Raw genomic sequence first — 22,141 nt, forward strand, 5'->3', positions numbered from 1 at the left:
GTCACAGCCAGGGACTCAGGTTGAGTGAGTGTCACAGCCAGGGGCTCAGGTAGAGTGAGTGTCACAGCCAGGGGCTCAGGTAGAGTGAGTGTCACGGCCAGGGCTCTGGGGCAGAGTGAGTGTGAGAGCTCGTGATTTGAGGTAGCCCACATAATGAGAAGGGAGGGGAAAATGCCTTGGGAAATGGGTGAACTCAGTTAGGAGTTTGTTTCTCTGTAACCATGGTGCGCCCTGGAGAGGCACTGCCTCCAGGATGCTGGACCAGAACTTGGTGTGAGGATTGTGCTGCAGCCAATCAAAGGTACAGAGGTCCTCTTGAATCTACAGGAGACAGCTACTTATTTAAATTATGCAAATTTTTTTCTTGCGTATGATCTGTGTAGCCTTATTTCAGAGAATTTAACAACATTTGATATTTGGTATTCTGGCATTCCAGAGTCAGTAATTGGGCTTCGTGAAACCCCGGAGCTAAATGTACCGAGAATGAGATGCCTTCCTCAATCCCACAGGCTGTGGGATCTAAGAGAAAACGTCATAACAAATGTTGGTCTTTTCCCAGTAGCTCCTGGTGTTGATTCTTTCTTTTCCCTTTTCTGTTTTCTCCTTCCTCCTCTTTTCTTTTCTTTTCTTTCTTTCAGCGGAGATTGTTCTGGTCATCTATTGCTGCCTGACTGACTATCCCAAAACTTGGAGATTAAACACCTGTTTATATGTCATGATTTTGCGGGTGAGGAGTTGGAGCAGGGCTTGGATATGTGACTGTCTGTGCCTCTCATTCAGTTGGGAAGATGGTTTTGTGCACATGTTGACGCCGTGGCTAGGAAGGCGGGAAGGCTGGCTCCCTGGGCTGTCCACTGGGGCAGCTGCCCCTGGCCTCACCAGCCTGCAGCCTCAGGATCCCCACACTTCTATGGCTGCTCAGGGCTCCCGGCAAGCAGCAGAAGCTGCTGGTTTCTTAGGACCTGGGCCATATTCTATTGGTCAAGGAGTCTCAGAGCCTACACTGAAGGGTTTCAGACATAGACAACACCTCTTCATGGGAAAAGTATCGAAGAATATGCAGCATTTTGTATTGCTTTATTTTTTTAGGGATGGGGCCTTACTCTGTTGCTTGGAGTACAGTGGCAGGATCATAGTTCACCATAACCTCAAACTCCTGGGCTTAAACCATCCTCCCACCTCAGCCTGCCAAGTAGCTAGGACGACAGGTGCATGCCACCATGCCCCGCTGATTTTTTACTTTTGTAGAGACAGAGTCTCACCCTGTTGCCCAGGCTGGTCTCAAACTCCTGGTCTCAAGCGACCCTCCCACACCAGACTCCCAAAGTGTAGGGATTACAGGCATCAGTCACCATGCCCTGCCTGCAGCATGTTTGAAAAGTGAGATTTATTGTGGTTTCATAATTTACATGCAGTAAAACTCACCCTTTCTAGTGTACAGTTATATATACATTTTCACAAACATCTTTAGCCCACATTCACCAGCGTAATGGAGATATGACTATTTCTGTCACCTCCCCTAAAAGTCTTTGTGCTTTTATATTCACCCCTTTACCCCTCCCCCAGCACTTGGCAAACACTGCTGTTTTCTCTTCTTCTATCTTTGCCTAGTTCAGAACGTCATATAAATGGAGCGTGCAGTGTGCAGTCTTCGGAATCTGGCTTCCTTCCCTTAGTGTCATGCATTTGAGATTCACCTGTGTTCATGTGTATGAGTATTTTGTCCTCTTCTACTACTGAGCAGCATCCCATTCCATGGACACACTACAATTTGTTTCCTATCCATTGGTTTAAAAACATTTAGGATGTTTGCAATTTGGGGTGATTATTAAAGCTGCTATGAATATCACATACATACATACATATATTTATTTATTTATTTATTTATTTATAGACAGGGTCTCACTCTGTTGCCCAGGCTGGAGTGCAGTGGTACAGTCACAGCTCACTGCAGCCTCAACCTCCTGAGCTCTAGTGATCCCCCGACCTCAGCCTCCCAAGTAGCTGGGACTATAGGTGTGCACCATCACGCCCAGCTACTTTTTTTATTTTTTATTTTTTGTAGAGATGGGGTCTCGCTGTGTTACCCAGACTGGTTGCAACCTCCTGGCCTCAAGCGATCCTCCCACCTCGGCCTCCCAATATTCTGGGATTACAAGTGCGAGCCACTATGCCCCACTTCATATAGATTTTTTATGTGAACTTTTACATCTCTTGTGCACAGTTACCCAGGGGCAGGATTGTCAGGTCACGTGGCTCGTGCATGCTTAACTTCTTAAGAAAGCACCAAACAGTCCCACCAGGTGGCCGTGCCACGGGCATCCCCATCTCATACCGCGAGGGCCTCGGGCACTCCACATCTTCACCGACACGGGTTGTTATTGCTGTCGGTTTGTGTTGTTTGAGTCCTTCGAACAGGGGTCCAGGGCATCCCATCACAGTAAATGGGATGGTGAGGCTCTCTTCACTCTCGGATTTCCTGTCATTCTATTGGTTTTGGTGAAGTAACTATTCGTTTTGTGCACATTTTGGTGTTCTTATAGTTGAATTTTGAAAATTCTTTATATTTTCTGAATAGTAAGTTTCTGTTCTTTTCCTTTTTTTTTTTTTTTTTAAGAGACAAAGTCTTACTTGGTTGCTCACTGCAGCCTCACACTCCTGGGCTCAAGGGATCCTCCTGCCTCAGCCTCCCGAGTAGCAGGGACTACAGGCACGCACTACCACACCCAGCTAATTTTTTTTTTTTAATTTTGTAATTCTTTGTCTCACTATGTTGCCCAGGCTGGCCTCAAACTCCTGGCGTCAAGCGATCCTCCTGTCTCAACCTCCCCAAGTTCTAGCATTCCAGCTGTGAGCCATGAGCCACAACTCCCGGCCTGGATAAACATGCTTTATTGGATATCTGTCTTACACTTATTGTCTCCTAGTCTGTGGCCTGTCTTTTCGTGTTCTTAACAGATGTCTATCATGAAGTCAGTTTTATTTCTTTTTCTTTTATGGATTATGTCCTTGGTATTGTATCTGAGAAATGTTTGTCTAACCAGGTGTCACAAGTATTTTTCCTAGAAGTATTATAATTATAGGTTTACCTTTATGCCTCTGATCCATTGTGAGTTAGGTTTTGTAAATGGTATGAGGTATAGATCCGGGTTTTGTCTTATTTTGTGAATGAATATCTAATATTTCCAGAACCATTTGTTGAAATTACTATTTCTTTGTGCTTTTATTGAAAACCAGTGATACATGTGTAATTTCTTGCCTGTCTTATCTCTCACTGATCAATGTGTCCACCCCTTCTCCAGTAACACCCTGTTTTAATTACTATTGATTTCTAGTTTTGAAATCATACAGTAAAGGTTGTCCAATTTTTTTTCAGACTTGCTTTGGCTGTTCTTACCTTGCTTTTCCATATAAATTTTAGAATCACCTTTTCAATGTCTAAGAAATATCTAGTTGTGGTTTTTGGTTTTTTTTTTGTTTTTGAGACCGGGTCTTGCTCTGTCACCCAGGCTGGAGTGCAGCGTAGCTGTGATTTTGATTGGGATTGCATTCACTATATTGATCAGTTGGGGGAGAATTGACCTCTTTACTGCGTTTTCTTCCAATGCATTCATGTGATATGATTCTCTATTGACTTAGTATTTAGTTTCCTTCGTGTTTTGCAGTTTTCAGTGCACAGATATTGCACACTGTTTGTTAAACATATCTATTTTATGTTTTTAGAGCTTAAATAAGATATTAGCTGTAGGCGTTTTATAGGTGCCCTTTTTAAAATTTAGAATGTTCCTTTAAATTCCTGCTTTGCTGAGAGTGGTTTTTTTTTTCATTTTAAAAAAATCACAATTGGTTATTAAATTTTGCCAAATGCTTTTCCTAAATCTATTAAGATGTTCATATGTTTTTCTTCTTTATTCTGTTGATGTGATGAATTACTTTGATTGCTATTCACATCTTGAGCCAGTCTTGCATGTATAAGATACACCTCGCTTGATCAGGCCAGATTATGACTGTTATATGTTGTTGAATTTTATTTTCTAATTATTTGCTTTAGGATTTTTTGAACTTGAGTTAATGAGGGATATTGGTCTATAGTTTTCCTTCAGTGGCTTTTTCTGATTTTGGTGTCAGGGTAATGCTTTAGAATTGGTTTAATTTATTCTTCAAATGTTTGGTCGAATTCACCCATGAAATACACGTACTTCTCGTCTTTGTTCCTCTGGATGCTGTGTGTCTGCAGCTCCCAAAGCTTCCGTCCTCTCTCGTAGCCCACATTCAGCCTTCAGCCATTCACTGAGGATTTGGGGTGAATTTCAGAATTTCCATTGTCTCCTCCTCCCGCACTCTGTGACGGGTGAGTGGGACCCATCCTGACTCCTTGGAGAGGCCCATCTCTCCTTGTATTTCCGACCACTTGGCTGGTATGCAGCCTAAGCTGTCTTATGGGCTCAGGAAAAGTGATTGTTTTGTACTTTGTTCAGCTTTTCTTGTTCTTAGGTGAATGTGACGTTCTTTCCAATGCTCAGCATCCCAGGCACAGCAAGCCCTGTGTCCATTTTTAACCCACGCATTTTACAGGATGGCAAGTAGGGCAGTTTCCTGGCGACTTAGAGAGGGGGCTGAGGGGCATCACGCCATGGCCAGCAATGGATGGGGACAGAGGGCCCTCCTACATGCCTGGGAAGAGAAGACTTGAGGGGCTTGGCCAAGTTTCTGTTTGTCTCATCTCTGCCTGAGACAGGCTTTTGGGGAAGGAAGCCGAGAATAGTGTAGCGATTTTCACCAGGACCACATGGGATCCCGTGTGTTCTGGCCAAGAAGACCCTTGTTTTTGTTTCTCTGCCTGGATCCATAGGATCCCTTAGGCTTCTGTGCCTCACTTTTAGAACAAGCACCTGAAGAGCCAGGACCTTCCTTCCACTCAGTAGAAGCCTTGATGGTGCAGCCGGAGGCTTGGCCCCTCTCTGCAGGCCACCAGGGTTCCCATCCTGAAGATGCTAGCCAGGCCCACTGCCCTTTCTGAAAGGCCTTCAGTTCCCCCGTTGCCTTCTGTATGCATGATTGGCTGCGCTGCTGGGCATGGTAGGAAATCCCAGAGAGACCCGTGCACTGTCAGCACCCCGCTTCCCCCTGCCTCTCATCCAGTCGTGCTCCCTGTGCACCCATCCTCAACCAGCCTCCTTGGCAACACTTTGCCTTTTCCCACGGCTCTCCCAGCAGAGAGTGCCCTTCTCAAGACCTTACCCCTCACAGGCCACCCTTCCTCCCAAACACAGTCCAGACGAGGCCCTCCAGCCCTCTCAGGCCAGAGGCAGGGGACCTGCCCTTCACCAGTTTACTGCTCTGCAGAGCATCTGCCTCTTACAGTTACACAAGTGTGTCCACTAGAAAGGGCATGCCTCGAAGGCAGTCATTTGGCGGGTATATAATTGGGTTCAGTAGCTGTTCTGTAAAAGAGAGAAACCACGGAAAATCAAAAAATGATTGTCCCCATTGACAGACAAAAAGAAATATAGCCTCCAACAGTGTATATGGGAGGAAGGTGATGATTTTGTTTGCTTGTTTTTTTTGTTTGTTTATTTTTGTTTTGTTTTTTTTTCCATGTAAGGAACAATTCAGCTTGAAACATAGTGGTGTATATTGAGGAAGGATTTCTAGATGAAACCTTGCCTTGATCTCAAATATCTGTTCATTGAAACAGAAATTAGAGAAAGCTTTGCTTGCCGTCCGCCTTGGAACCACAGGAAAGGCCCATCTGTGGAATGAGAGGATGGTCAAGTCCACCTTTCTGCCTCTGCCTTAAAGAATTCTGCAAGAGAAAATGAAAAATAGCCCAATAGCCCAATTCTGTTTCTTGGTAATACCACTGTAAGCTTCCCAAAACATTCATCACGCTTCCTTGGTCTCAGTGCAGTCATTGCCTGTGAGCGTGATGGCAGCTAAGGGTTTCCTTTCCGTCTCTCCTCCCCATGGTGCCTCCTGCCATTTGTTCTGCTGTCGTCAATGACCGCCCTGCCACAGTGCCCACCGCACCCCCGCAGAACGTGCAGACGGAAGCCGTGAACTCCACCACCATTCAGTTCCTGTGGAACCCTCCACCTCAGCAGTTTATCAACGGCATCAACCAGGGATACAAGGTACGTGGCCTGGGTTCAGGGCCTGTGGGCGGCTGTCTTTGTCTGGAGCCACAATGTGACGCAGCTGGAGGCGGCCCCTCCTGTGCCTCAAGAGCCGGTTGCGTCAAGACACAGGGCGTCTTGACCTTGGTGAGACCACCATTTATTCCAAAGTCTTGGCATCAGCTCTGCCGGTTCAGAAATTCAAATTCCTAGTTATCAAGAGGATGGTTCAAACATCAGTGAGCAATTTCTTATGAGAAAGGCCATTGATTTTTAAACAGCGGGTGGGAGACCTGTCTCAATGAGTAGAATCAACATTTGCACAAACCACTTCTTCCCAGAAGGAGGTCCTCTCAGAAGAACACAGGCCCTGAGCAAAGGCAACAGCATGAGTGGTATTTCCATGGAGAAAGGATATTTTTCTCTCCCCGCTTTCTACTTCAGGGAGAGTTCTATCTAAAGAACTGAGACCAGTTGATTCCAGCTACCTGCCCGGACTGAATTAGACACATAGACAAATTTCCACCATCCGACTTCTTGTGTCTTTAGCTACCAGAGTGTGTTAACTTCACTGATGTACCAGGATACACTGTCCCAAAGTGCAGCTGATCTTCCCTTTCAGATCAGCTTCTCCTGATTGGATTTGGGAACCCACCTTGATTTTAGCTGCAATGGATCCTCTAATCATCTTTAACAGCTGGTAGACAGGGGAAGCTCTTTACAATGAAGGGATTCCATCTAGTTTGCCTCAATACCTGGTAACTTCACATTCAGAGGGTGAGTTTCCTCAGACACAAGGTTCATTTTTCCCCGCCCCCATTTGGATTCAACTTGCTAAAACACTGATTTGTCTGCCAGAAAGGCAGAAGTAGGTGGAAATTTCCCCTGTCTTTTGTTTATCCTCGCAAGTATCCAAAGACAGAAGCTTTTGTGAAAGAAAATCGTATTGATCAAGCAAGATGCTTTTGCCTTCTTGGCCTCTCCTGTCGAGTCTCATTGGTGAGGCCGCGGTGTTCATCTGATGACTTCGTTGTCAGTTTGATCTGCGTAAATACGCTTTGCGTCTGGCAGCATGTCAACTTTCAGACCCAATTAGTCCTAGAAACGTTTGGTGCCTAAGGAATTAAAACTCACACACATTCGTAATGCTGCCAAAACATGAACACAGCTTTCCTTAGGATGTGGATATAGACTGTGTTTCTTTAAAATTGTAAGCAGTCTCCTAAAATCCTTTTCACGAAACTAGTGTGATACAAATTATAAATAATTAAGGTTATTCCTGTTGAATCATGGATGTCTTTTTTGAGACAAAGTAGGTGCTTTCTAGAAAAATATTTGTGTTTGTTTCATTGCACTGTTTCAGCTGAATTAACTGATGGTTTCATCTTTATTCTTTACTGTTAAAATATATATATATTAGATGGTATATATCATATATACTATATAGTATATATGATATATAGTAGACATGTTATATAGTATGTATTATATATGTATATAATATACTACGTATGTTATATATTATATATGTATATATAATATGTACCATATATGTGTATGTTACAGATGTGTATATGTATATATGTAATATATATTATACATTTTTTTAACCTTCTTAAGTGAAGAGAGGGTGAAGATTTGAGGGAGTGTCCATTACTCCAATATGAGTTAAGTAGTTATTTACATATACAAGTATAAAATACATGTAAATATACATGCTTGTATACAGAAACCTATAAAATATATTTGTATCAGCTTTTTTGAAGTGTGATTATAAGATGTAGGATTTATGGACTTTCTTAATTATGACTTTACATTTTAAAAGACGTATTCATTGCAAAACAAAATTCTGCTGCAGACATGAGTGTGGAGAAGCACTATTGAAAACAGGCTATCTTTTTCACCCTGTTCCATCTCAGCTTCTGGCATGGCCGGCAGATGCCCCCGAGGCTGTCACTGTGGTCACTATTGCCCCAGATTTCCACGGAGTCCACCACGGACACATAACGAACCTGAAGAAGTTTACCGCCTACTTCACTTCCGTTCTGTGCTTCACCACCCCTGGGGACGGGCCTCCAAGCACACCTCAGCTTGTCTGGACTCTTGAAGACAGTGAGTATTCCTTCTGCATGTCTCTTAAGTCAGTCGTCAAAGAGGTGTGTACCGCTGCGACTTCCAGAATCAAGCAAGGGCAGAGGTGGATCACGAGGAAGCCCCAGAGTTTTAGAGTGCTTGCAGTTGGCTCACCTAGGGAGATCAGGCATCAGTACTGATAATGCCTGGCAGAGTATGGCACGTGGACTGTGGAGCGTGACCTTGGCTCAAGGAAGGAGCTCTGGGGACAGGGGGTGGAGAATCAGGTTCCAGCTGTGCGGCCACACCTTTGGTCGTGCTGAACTCGCTCTTCATCTAGACTTCAATTTCTAATTCCCTCACCTCCTTGCATGATTCTCCTGGTGCCTCCCAGCCTGTTCTTCCCCGACCCTCGCTCCCAGGGTCCTTCTCCCTACACCCTTCTAAGCTCTGTGAGTTTGCATTATCTCCATCTGGTCAGTTCGAACCCATTCCTTCTCTGCTCACAGGCCAGCTGACGCATCTGGAAAACATTAGCTAATGAAGTTACCCCGAGAAAATAATCACAGATGCACACAGAGATTTATATACAAGGCAACTCGTTACAGTTATTTGTAGTTGGAAAAAACGTGAAAAGCATTCAGATGTTCCAGATGGGGAGGATTGGAAAAAAGTATAGAATGACAATATAAGAAATATTTTGTAGTTGTTGAAAAAACAAAACGCTGAAGATCAAAAATTTTGCACAAAAATGGTCATGATGTAACATTGTGAAATAATAGTATACAAAACTATGAGATCCAAATTTTATTAAAATACACTGTATGAAATATGAACAGATAAAAGACCTTGGAAGAAGTATGTCACACAAATTTAAGACTTGTTATCCCTATGTGGTATGATTATGAGTAGTTTTGGCATATTTCTTTGTATTTTTCTGTATTTTCTAATTTATACCACGAGTCTGTACTCCCTTTATAATGAAAGTTAAAACTGGGATAATTAGGGCCATGCGCGGTGGCTCACGCCTATAATCCCAGCACTCGGGGAGACTGGGGCGGGTGAAACACAAGGTTAGGAGTCCAAGACCAGCCTGGCCAACATGGTGAAACTCCGTCTCTATGAAAAATACAAAAATTAGCTGGGCGTGGTGGCAGGCGCCTGTAATCCCAGCTACTCAGGAGGCTAGAGGCAGGAGAATCACTTGAACCCGAGAGGCAGAGGTTGCAGTGAGCCGAGATCATGCTACTGCACTCCAGCGTGGGTAACAGAGTGAGACTCTGTCTCAACAACATCAACCACAAAAAACACTAGGAAAATTATTTTTTTAAGTCACCCAGGGCTGCTGCTTGTCTCTTCCCCAGAGCTGGATGGGCTCAGCCTTCTGAACTTGGCTCTACGGGAGTTCAGTGGTCGCCAGCTCCACCCTGTGCTGCTCCCGTTTTTGGACTCCCAGCCTTACTGCACTCCCAGCGGGTGACATTTGCAGAGGCCAAGGCCACCAGGATGGATTCCTTGCCTTCCCGTTTCACCCACCATTTCCAGGTCCTTACCCTTGCCTCTCTCCCCTTTCCTCTCAAACGATGCAGTCGGGCCTCTCTAAGGGTGCTCCGTCATCCTGTTCCCTTCTTCCCCTGTCCCTCTTCATGGCGTCATTACTTCTTCCAATCTTTTTACTGTTGGATCCTTTCCCTCCTCCCACAAATATGTTCAGGTCTCCCTCGCTCAAAATCGGCAGCTCCCTGACTGTGCTGCCCCTGGAGCTGCCGGGATGGCTCCCCACTCCCTTTCAGTCTAATCATTGCTCTGACCTCAAATACCTTAAGTTCTCCTTGACCCTTGGCAGCCTAGCTTTCTCCTTGCCAATCTCCTGGAACGGTCTCGCCATCGATTCAAGGTCTATGTCAAATGAGTGACACGGGAGGAACAGAACACAAATTTCTTGACCCTCTGAGACCAACAGCCCCTCCTCGCCAATAAAAGATAAAATGAAAAGCAGCGTGCTGCTGTGAATTGATCCCAGAAGTTCTTCCCATACTCTGCCTTTGCTCTGCTCTCCGCTTTTGTTTAACTGATTTTTGTTTGTTTGTTTGTTTTGTTTGTTTTTCTTTTTTTGAGACAAAGTCTTGCTCTGTCGCCCAGGCTGGAGTGCAGTGGTTCATTCTTGGCTCACTGCAACCTTCGCCTCCAAGGTTCAAGCAATTCTCCTGCCTCAGCCTCCCAAGTAGCTGGGACTACAGGCGCTGGCCACCACGTCTGGCTAACTTTTTTGTATTTTTAATAAAGATGGGGTTTCACCATGTTGGCCAGGTTGCTCTCGAACTCCTGACCTCAGGTGATCTGCCTGCCTCAGCCTCCCAAAATGCTGGGATTACAGGCATGAGCCACCACGCTCAGCCATGTTTAACTGAGATTTTTATTGAGAGTATCACCGATTCACATGCAATTATATGAAATTATATTGAGATCATGTACATTTAACCCAGTTTCTGCCAAGCTGACATTTGCAAAACTGTAGTATTGCATCACGTCCAGAATATTGACACTGATGATACAATTCACAGATCTGATTTGGGTTTCTCCAGTTTTGTTTTTTCTCTTTTGTGCATATGTGTGGGTTTAGTCCTGTCCAATTTGTCACATGTGTAGGTTTGTGTATCTACCACGATAATCAAGATCTTGAATGTTTCCAAGGCCACAAAAATCATCTGGGTTCCTTTATAGCCACACCCACCTTCCTGCGGCTCTTCCTTTCTAACCTGTATGCCTTTCATTTCCTTTTCTTGCATGCTTTGCAGTGTCTAGGATTTCTAGTGCTATGCTGAATAAGAGTGATGAGACCAGATATCCTTGCCTGCTTCTCACCTGAGAGGGAAAACACTCAGTGGTTCACTGTTAAGGATGATTTTTGTATCAAACTGAAGTTATTCCTCACTATTACTAATTGGTTGAGAGTTTTTGACATGGATAAATCTTACTTCTGTTCACGTGCTCTTACTGCATCATTTGACAAGATCCTCTGGTTTTTCTTCTTAGCTTGTTGATATGTTAGGTTATATTGACTGATTTGCAAATGTCAAACCAGCTTTGTGTACGTAAATTCCACTTGGTCACGGTTTATAATTCTTTTCGTATGCTGTTGGATTCACTTTGCTAGTACTTGGTGGAGGACTTTTGCGTGTAAGTTCATGAGAGATATTAATCTGTAGTTGTCTTTTTGTGTGTGTTATCTTTGTCTGGTGTTGGTATCAGAGTCATATGGTCTCCTGTGTTTGGAAGTATTCCCACTTCTGTGATCTGGAAGGGATTGTGTAAAATTGGTGTCAATTTCTCTTCAAGTGTTTGGTAGAATTTTCCAGTGAAACTCTCTGGGACTGAGGACTTCTTTTTGGGAAGATTTTTAATATTATAGGGCTGGGCGTGGTGGCTTACGCCCATAATCCCAGCACTTTGGGAGGCCGAGGCAGGCAGATCACGAGGTCAGGAGATTGAGACCATCTTGGCTCACACGGTGAAACCCCATCTCTACTAAAAAATACAAAACAATTAGCCAGGTGTGGTGGTGGGCACCTGTAGTCCCAGCTACTTGGGAGGCTGAGGCAGGAGAATGGCATGAACCTGGGAGGCGGAGCTTGCAGTGAGCCAAGATCGTGCCACTGCACTCCAGCCTGGGTGACAGAGTGAGACTCTGTCTCAAAAAAAAAAAAAAAAATTCCATTTATAAATGGTTTTAGGACTATCCAGGTTGTCTGTTTCATCTTGGCTGAGTTTTGGGAGTTGCTGGTTTTCAAGGAGTTGATCCTCTAAGAATTCAGATTTGTGAGTACGAAAATGTTTGCAGTACCACCTTCTTAACGGCTGCAGGATCTGTAGTGATGTCCTGTTTTTTATTTCTGATATTGATGATTGGCATCTTCTGGCGTTTTCATGTTCTCATTCTTACTGGAGGTTCATCAATTTTATTGCTTGTTTTTTTTGTTTTTGTTTTTTGTTGTTGTTGTTTTGCTGCTGCTGTTGTTTTTGTTTTTTGTTTTTTTAGAACCAGACTCTTGTTCTAGGTCTTCTCTTCTTCATGGTCTTCTTCATTTTCAACTTTATTGATTTCTACTCTTTATTATTTCCTTCCTCTGCTTGCTTTGAGTGTATTTTGCTCTCCCTTTTCTGCTTTCTTGAGGTAGCCATGTTGGTTATTGGTTGAAGGCCTTTCCTCGTTTCCAGTGTGAACGCTTAGTGCTGTACATTTCTGCCTCCATGCTGCTTTAGCTGCATCCCACATGTTTTGACACTCTGTGCTTTCATTTTCATGCAGTTCTCTGTATTTTTATTTCCTTTGAGATACTCTCTGTGACCCATGAATTAGTTGGAAGTGTGCTATTCAATTTCCATGTGTTTGGAGATTCTATTGTCTTTCTGCTATTGATAATCTAATTTGATTCCATTATGATCAGAGAACACACTTCATATAATTTTGGTTATTTTATATTTGTTGAAGTTTGTTTAATGGCCCAGGATATGGTCGATCTTGGTGAATGTTCAGTGAATGATTTTTAAAAAACGTCTATTTCTGCTTTTCAATTGTAAATTTTATGTCTCATCAGAGAAAACTGGAAATAATCTCAATTTTTTTTTTAGAATTTTCTAACGGAATCATTTTTTGATAGGCAGGGAGCCTGTTTATCCTATTTAGCATAATAGCACGTCTTTGTAAATGTCAAATATCACATTAAAAGACTGAAGGTAGGGTTGAAGTCAGCTCTGCGGGGTGCAGCTTTTAAAAGGAAAGTTTGGAGCCTGGAATGAGAGGGGCTTCAGGGGCCACCTGACCACAGGCACCTGGTACTGGCCTCCTTCATAAAGAAGAACCAGAACAGCAAGTAGGTAGCGACACTTCAAATAGATGCGAGAGAGAAGCTGGAATTCAATAGAGAAGTGACAGGAAGCACCTATGGCAAGGAGGGAGGTGAGACGTGGCAGCTCCTCCCGGACTGGGATCGGCTGGGAACCCAGAGAAGTTCCCCACTGTGAGAAAAGGGAAAGCGAGAGACCCCCCGTGGTCCACATTCCCACCACAGACTCCTGCAATCCGAGCCACAGGAAAGCCCCTCAAAACTCACAGCCCCAAGACTCACGTAGGGAGACTCACAGGGAGACTGTGTGATGTCCTGCTCCAGAGAGGGAGCCCACACTGTGCCCCACACGCCCGAGCCCTGACCAGCTACTGTGCAGTGCTGCTCGGACAGCCCAGCCCCACCAGACCATTCTGCCCTGGGTCCCGACAGACCATTCCGCTCTGGGTCCCGACAGCCTCTGCATCTCCATATCCTGCAGGCCCACTGACACCCCCTGCCCACAGCCACCACCACTGCTGGCTGCTGCCACCAGAGGCAAAGCACAAGCCATTGGCAGTGATCCCCAGTGGTGGGGCTCCTGGGCATTTTCGCTCACCTTGAGGACAGACTTTGCTTCCAGGCACCCTGAGGTCAGACTCTCCCACCCACAGCGGCCACCTGGGTCTGAAGCACACCTCCGCAGGAGCAGGGCCACAGTGCAGTCACTGCCACCCCTACCAAGTGTTCTGCCAGGAGCCTGGGGGTCACCCCACCCCTGCTGACCACAGCCAGCAACTGCACACACCACCAGAGGTCCTGAGGACAGGCCCGCTCAGCTTGCTCTACCTCCCCGAGTATGAGCAACACCATCCAAGGCCCTGGGTTTACCCTGCGCTGCCCACCACTATCAGCACCTAAGCACTCCTCCTGGGGACCTGAGGATGGACCCACCCAACCTGCTGTACTGTCACAGGTGGCACCCACTCCTACACACCTGGCACCCACTCCTACACACCACCCCTGGGCCTGGGGACTGGCCTGCTCAGCCTGTCACAGCCACCGGCAATACCAGTGCATACTGCTAAGGAGCCAGGGGGTTATCCCACCACTGCTACTATCACCGCCAACAGCATGCCTGCTGTCCAGGGTCCTGAGAACCCACCCACCTGCTTGGCCCCCTGCAGCCATTGCCAGCACCTGAGCAACCCATCTAGAACACCAAGAATGAGCCTGTCTGGACCACCCTGGGAGCTAAGGACAGGCACACTCAGCCCACTGCTGCCACCACTGGGGCCCAAGGATTGGCCCACCTAGTGTCCCTGTCCCCAGCAAAATTTCACCAGAGCCTCTACTAACAACCACACCCTAAGCTGCTGAGGAAATCACAGACACTACTGATTGTGTTTACAGCCAAATAAATTATATGGAGACTACACTACTGCTTCATCCAGAATCAAAGCCAAAGTGCCCTACCCAATCAACACCATAGATACATCTTCAGGAAAAAGCCCTCCTTTATGAAGGCAAATCCAAAAAATTAGAAGAAGCAACTGTTACACCAGATGTGCAGATATCAACATAAGGACACAAGAAATGTGGAAATGCAAGGAAGTGTAACACTTCCAAAGGAACACAGTAATTCTCCAGCAACAGATTCCAATGAAAAAGAAATTATGAAATACCAAAAAAAATTCAAAATAGTGATATTAAGGATGTCAGATAAAAGAGACAGATAAATAATACAAAATAATCCAAAAAACAATTCAATACATGAATGAGAAATTTACCAAAGAGATAAATTTTATAAAAAAAGAACCAAACAGATATCCAGGAACTAATTACTTCATTGACTGAATAATTTTTAAATTATTAATTTAAAATAGTTATACAATACAATGGTAAGCTTCAGCAGTAGACTAGATGAGAGAGCAGAAGGAATTTCAGAATTTAAAGATGAACAAAGACTATGTGATATATGAGTCACCATAAAGAAATGAGCATTTGAATTTTTGATGTCCCAGAAGGTGAAAAGAAAACCAAAGGGATAGAAACCTGATTTAACAAAATAATGGCTGAAAACTTCCCAAGTCTTGCACGAGATTTAGACATCCAGATACAGGAGGCTCAGAGATCCACAAATAAATAGATACAATTCAGAAAGGTCTTCTCCATGGCACATTAGAGTCAAATTATCAAAAGTTAAAGACAGAATTCCAAAAGCACCAAAAGAAAAGCATCTAGTCACTTATAAGAGAACCCCCATCAGACTAACAGTGGATTTATCAGCAGAAACCTTACTTGCCAAGAGAAAATGGAGTGATATATTCAAAGTACTAGGGCAAAAAATAACTTGTCAGCCAAGAGTACTATACACATAAAAGTTATCCTTCATAAATGAAAGAGAAATAAAGTATTTCCTAGATAAGTAAAAGCTGAGGGAACTCATCTCCACTGGACTAGCCCTACAAGAAATGCTTAATGAATTCCCACAGCTGAAGTGAAAGAACAATATCGACCAACATGAAAATGTACCAAAGTATAAAACCCATTGGTAGAGCAAACACACAAATAAGGAAGAGAAAGGACCCAAATGTCACCACTACAGAAAACCACCAAACCTCAAAAATAAACAATAAGAGAGAAAGAAGGGAACAAAGGATATATAAACCAACCAGAAATCAATTAATGACTAGAATAAGCCCTGACATATCAATAATAACCTTGAATTTAAATGGATTAAAGTATCCAAAAAGATAGACTGGCCGAATGGATAAAAACAAAAACAAACCATGACCCAACTATATGCTGTGTACAAGAAACTGAACTCACTTGTAAAGACACATGTAGACTGAAAGTAAAGAGATGGAAAAAGATATTTCGTGCAAACAGAAACCAAAAGTGAATAGGAGTAGCTACACTTACATAAAATACTTTAAGTAAAAAACAGTAAAAAGAGACAAAGAATGTTATTGTGTAGTGATAAAGTTATCAATTCAGCAAGAGGATATAACAATTCTAAACATATATAGACCTAACACTGGAGCACTCAGATATATAAAGCAAATATTATTAGATCTACAGGGAGAGACAACAATACAGTAATAGTTGGGGACTTTAGCATCCCCCTCTCAGCATTAGGCAGGTCATCTTGACAGAAAAATAACAAAGAAACATTGGATTTAAACTGCACTTTAGACTAAATGGGCCTAACAGACATTTACAGAACATTTCATCTAATAGCTACAGAACGCAATTCTTTTCATCAGTACATGGAACATTCTCCAAGATAGACCATATGTTAGGACATAAAACAAATGTCAACAACTTTTAAAAGACTGAAATTATATCAATGTCTTCTTAGACCACAATGGAATAAAACTGGAAATCAATAATGAGGAACTTTGCAATCTGTACAAATACATGGAAATTAAATAACATGCTCCTGAATGACCTTTGGGTCAAGGAAGAAATTAAGGAGGAAATTTAAGAATTTCTTGAAACAAATGAAAATCGAAGTACAACATACAAAAACCTAGGGGATATAGCAGAAGTGGTGCTAAGAGCCTACAATAAATGCCTACATCAGAAAAAATTAGAAAGATTTCAAACAATCTAGGGATACACCTCAAGGAACTAGAAAATCAAGGACAAAGCAAACCCAAAATTAGTAGAAGGAAAGAAATAATAAAGATCAGAGCAGAACTAAATGAAACAAAGACTTAAAAACAATACAAATGATTAAACAAAACTGGGTTTTAGGGAAGATAAACAAAATCAATAAACTGCTAGCTGGACTTAAGAAGAATAAAAGACAGATTACCTAAGTAAACAAAACCAGAAATGCAAAAGGAGACATTATAACTGATACCACAGAAATGCAAAATATCGTTTGAGACTCTTACAACTATACACTAACAAATTGGAAAGCCTAGGAGAAATGGATAAATTCCTGAACACATACAACCTACCAAGATTGAATCAGAAATAAATATAAAATCTGAACAGACTAATAAAGGGTAATGAGATTGAATCAGTAATGTCTCCCAACAAAGAAAAACTCAGGGCCAAATGGTTTCACTGACAAATTCTGCCAGACTTTCAAGGAAGAACTAATACCAATTCTCCTCAAACTATTCCAAAAAATTAAAGAAGAGGAAATTCTTTCTAACTCATTTTATGAGGCCAGTGTTACCCAGATACCAAAACCCGACAAGGGCATAACAACAAAAAAACTACAGTCCATTATCCCTGATAAACATAGATGCAAAAGCCCTCAACAAAAATACTAGCAAACTGAATCTAACAGCGCATCAGAAAGATAATACACCATGCTCATGTGAGATTTATCCCAGGGATGCAAGGATGGTTCAACATACACATATCCATAAATGTGATACATCAGTCCAACAGAATAAAGGACAAAAACCATGTGATCATCTCAACAGATGCATAAAAAGCATTTAATAAAATTCAACATCCCTTTATAATAAAAACTCTCAACAAACTAGGCATAGAAGGAACATACCTCAATATGATAAAGTCTATATATGAAAAACCCACAGCTAACATCACACTGAATGGGGAAAAGCTGAAATCCTTTCCTCTGATAACTGGAACAAAACAAAGATGCCCACTTTCATCATACCTATTTGTAGTACTGTAAGTCCTAGCCACAACCGTCAGGCAAAAGAAAGGAATAAAAGTCATCTAAATTGGAAAAGAGGAAGTCAGATTGTTCCCTTTGCAGATGACATGATCTTGTATCTAGACCAACCTAGACTCCACCAAAAAACTCCTATATCTGATAAATAAATTCGGTAAGGTTGCAGGATACAAAAACAACATACAAAAATCAGTAGCATTTCTATACACCAATAATGAACTAGCTGAGAAAGAAATCAAGAAGTTGATTCCATTTACAATAGCTATAAAAGAAAAACATACCTAGGAATTAATTTAACCAAGGAGGTGAAAGATCTCTACAAAGAAAAATACAAAACATTGATGAAAGAAACTGAAGAAGACACAAATAAATGGAAAGACACCCCATGCTCATGAATCAGAAGAATTAACAGTATTAAAGTAACCATACTCCCCAAATGAATCTAATGACTCAGTGTAATCTCTATCAAAATACCAGTATCATTTTTTACAGAAATAGCAAAAAAAAATAAAACCAAACAAAACAAAAAAACCTAAAATTCTTGTGGAACCCAAAAAGAGCCCAAATAGCCAAAGCAATCCATAGCAAAAATAACAAAGCTGGAGGCATCACACTACCTGTCTTTGAAATATATGATAAGTCTATAATAACCAAAACAGCATAATAATGGCATTAACAACAGACACATAGACCAACAGAACAGAATAGACCCAGAAATATATCCACATATTTACAACCAACTGATTTTTGATAAAGATGCCAGGATACCCTCTTCAATAATTGGTGCTAGGAAAATTTTGGATATCCATATGCAGAAGATTGAAACTAGACTCTTAACTCTCACCATTTAAAAAAATTAAGATGGATTAAGACTTAAATGTAACACTTGAAACTATAAAACTACTAAAATAAAACACAGGGAAACACTTCAGGACATTAGTGTAGGCAAAGATTTTATGGCTAAGATCTCAGAAGCACAGGCAACAAAACCAAAAATAGACAAATGGAACTATATCGAACAAAAAACTTCTGTACAGCAAAGGAAACAGTCAACAGAGTGAAGAGACAGCCTGTTGAATGGGAGAAAATATTTGCAAACTATTCATCTGGTAAGGGATTAATATCTAAAATATACAAAGAACTCAGCTCAACAGTTAAAAAAAATCCCATTTAAAAAGTGGACAAGGGACATGAATAAACATTTATCAAAAGCAGACATACAAATGGTCAGCGTGTCTACGAAAAAATGCCCAGTATCACTAATCATCAAGGAAATGCTAATCAAAGCCACAATGAGATATCATTTTATCCCAGTCAGAATCGCTAGAATTAAAAAGACACAAAAAATTGCTGGCAATCACATGGAGAACAGGGAACTCTGATACACTGTTGGTGAAGATGTAAATTAGTACAGCCACAATGGAAAACAGTGTAATTTTTCAAAAAACTAAAAATAGAACTACCCTATGAGCCAGCAATCCCATTATTGGATATTTATCCATAGGAAAGGAGTCAGTGCATCAAAGGATACCCATACCCCATGCTTACTGCAGCACCATTCACAGTAGCCAAGATATGGAATCAGCCCAAGCATCCATCAGTGGACCAGTGGATAAAATGTGGTGTATATACACAGTGGAATACTATTCAGCCACAAGAAAGTGAAATCCTGTCATTTGCAGCAACATGGACGGAACTGGAGGGATTTACATCAATGCCGTCAGGAAAACAAATATCACCAATTCTCACTCATAAGTAGTAGCTTAAAAGGCCAATCTCATGGAGATAAGAGAGTAGAATGAAAGATACTAGAGGCTGGGAGGGGTGTGTCGGTGGAGCAGGGTGGTGGGGAAGAAACAGAGGTTAGTCGATGGGTATAAACATTCGGTTAGATAGAAGGAGTAAGTTCCAATGCTCAGTATCTCAGTAGGGTGACTACAGCTATGTGTACAATTAGTATGTATCAATAAAAAAGAAAATAAAGAAAGCGTTGGACTCTTGGGTGCTGGAGAAACGGCCTCCTTTTCTCTCTGGCTGATGGTGCTGTCATTAGTTCCACACCCAGCAGGCCTTCTTTCCCAAAGCTCCAAGGAAATGAGAAGTTGTTGGGGGAGGGTGGCAGTAAAGAGGAAATAGAATCTAAATTTTAAGCTGAGACATCACCAGCTGGTTCCAGCAGAGCTAGAGGACAGCATCTTTGGGCAGGAATCCAGGAAGCAGAAACACTGAGAATATAAAAGGAGCAAAAAGCTTTCTTTCCTTCTCCATCGATTGTAAAAAAAGAACAAGTCAGTTCAAAAATCCGTCAGAATGTCTTTCTGGAGGCTCACAATTGTAGGAGGATGAGATGGTCTTGACAGCCATTCTATTTTACCATCTTCCACACTGGAAAAGTGAAATTTGTCAGAGCGTTTGAGCTTATCCGTGAAAAGTCTTTTCAAAGTTTCACCCAGATGACTGTTCTGTTTTTGTTTTTGTTTTTTTGTTTTGTTTTGTTTTTTGAGGCTGTTACCATTTTTAAAAAATTACAACAACTTGTGTTAGAAGGCTTTGTCCAAGTACCAACTGAGTTCCCGGTATGGAATTCATCCTAAAAATCTAATGTTTGAGCAAGTGAGGCTGGCCGTAGCCAGAACAGGGACTTTGCAGGGGTGAGGCTTCTCTGTAGGAATCCTGGATGCTCTTTCAGGACAACTGACACCCTTGACTTCATGCTGTCCTATTTTAAGCTGAAAGACTTGAAATTTTTATTACTAAGAAGACCTGCGTGTGGCGCCATCCAACAGGTTCACTAAGGAAGTTGTATGGTGCAGAGCTTTCAGCAGGAATCAGTGTTCCCTGCCTGGCATGGAGGGTGTACTCAACTGATACATGCAGAAACGGACAGAGTGCTCATCTCTTCTCCATTCTTCTTTTCCTCCCTTGTCCCCAGTTCTGCCTTTGAACTGCCCTTTCCTCCTGCCCTTTTCTCCTCCCTGGCTTTGTTGCTTATGTTTCTCCTGAACGGGTATCTGGAGGGGTAAGCATGGGGGTATTGTCCGAGAGGAGGTGGGGCTCTGAACGGCAGGTGGGGAAGCAGAGCCAACCCTGGGCAGCTGTTTGTGTTTGCTGCCGAGAGCAGTGGACGGAGGGGCACTTTCGTGTCTGGCTTAGGGAATGGGAGTGCACCATCTCTCTTCCCCTCATCCCTTCCCTCCATTTGATTGTAAGACGCCAGCACCCACAAAAGCATTTCCTTTCCACCTGCTCCTCATGCCCTGCACAGCAGCTATGGCTATAGAGGGACCATGGCAGGCTAGGGGCACATGGCAGGGCTTGGGAGTAACGGCATCTGGGAGAACATCACTGTCACGACATCCACCTATCTCCTCCAGATGGTCAGGCATCCTCTCCTCCCTCCCCATCACCACGCAGTGTGGGCTGGCCCTGATGGGACCGATGGGACCTGCTGTGGGAGCAGTAAAAGGCTCTAAACCTAGGTGAGCTGGTGCGAGAGATGTGGGTCAGAACCGCCGAATGCACCTGCTGTCTGGCCAGCAGCGACTTGCTCTGGGCCTTGCTGTCCCTGAGTCGCAGGCAGGGGTCCATCTGCATGTGGGGCAGAGTTCTGTGCCTGTGGCCGCACGTCCTCAAGCAGTTTGCTTTGCTGAGCTGCACGTGCATCTTGGATTTTTAACTGACGTTTTAGACGCTCGGGTCTTTTCTGTGGGGTGGCATCCTCTGATCCTAGGAATGACTTTATGTTCTGATGAGAAGTTCATCATCATGACAGCGGCTGATGACCATGGAGCATTTTCACGGTGCCCAGGACATCCTCGTGTTTTCATGCTTTATTACATTTTCTTCTCACAATGGTCTCGCCGAGTTATTTTTATTTTCCCTGTTTCACAGATGAACAGACTAAGGTGTTGAGAGTGTAACTGCATAGCCAGCAAAGCAGCTCAGCCAGGTCTGACACCCAGCTTGGCCTCCAGCCTTCAAGCGTAACTCTGCAGCTCTGCCTGCCTGTGTTAGCAAGGGGGCCACAGGGCGCAGAAGCTCCTGGGAAAGGAATTTGTTTTTTGCTGGGACTTTATCAGGCCACTGCCTTGCCCCTCTGGAATCCTTCAGGACCCTGAGTGGGGTTTGGAGCCTGGAGTTCTGGACCAGGTTGGCAGGTGAGCCTGCCCCTGGGTCCACGGTCTTGTTCTCGCTTGTACAAGGTTCCAGATGGCCCCCACACAAGCCAGACACGGGGCTGCATGCACCATGGAGGAACTCAGGGGAGGCAGTTGCTCTTGAGGACCCAGCCAGCCTGGTTGTTCTAATCAGATGAGATCAAGGAGAAAGAGAATGATTTGTGTATAAATCTCCTGCCGCCAGTAGCTTCAGTGCCCTGTGTGGCTGGGATGAAGCTGGAGAAAATAATGTATGCGATGATAGCCAGGATGCCTTGAATGCCCTCCTTCCTTCTGCATTCC

General features: G+C 43.2%; 1 protein-coding gene across 1 annotated transcript in view; it reads left to right on the forward strand.

The window, feature by feature from the left end:
- SDK1 (sidekick cell adhesion molecule 1) overlaps positions 1–22,141 on the forward strand; it is a gene marked incomplete at its 3' end in the record, with an annotated part of 662,329 nt that overhangs the window by 437,806 nt on the left and 202,382 nt on the right. The window contains exons 18-19 of the mRNA XM_011957004.1: positions 6,019–6,134; positions 8,036–8,228. Of these exons, the coding sequence (XP_011812394.1) occupies positions 6,019–6,134; positions 8,036–8,228 (309 nt within the window). The remainder of the gene's footprint in view (positions 1–6,018; positions 6,135–8,035; positions 8,229–22,141) is intronic.

Source organism: Colobus angolensis, unplaced genomic scaffold (genome assembly GCF_000951035.1).
Source record: "Colobus angolensis palliatus isolate OR3802 unplaced genomic scaffold, Cang.pa_1.0 Scaffold43, whole genome shotgun sequence".
Lineage (NCBI taxonomy): Eukaryota > Metazoa > Chordata > Mammalia > Primates > Cercopithecidae > Colobus > Colobus angolensis.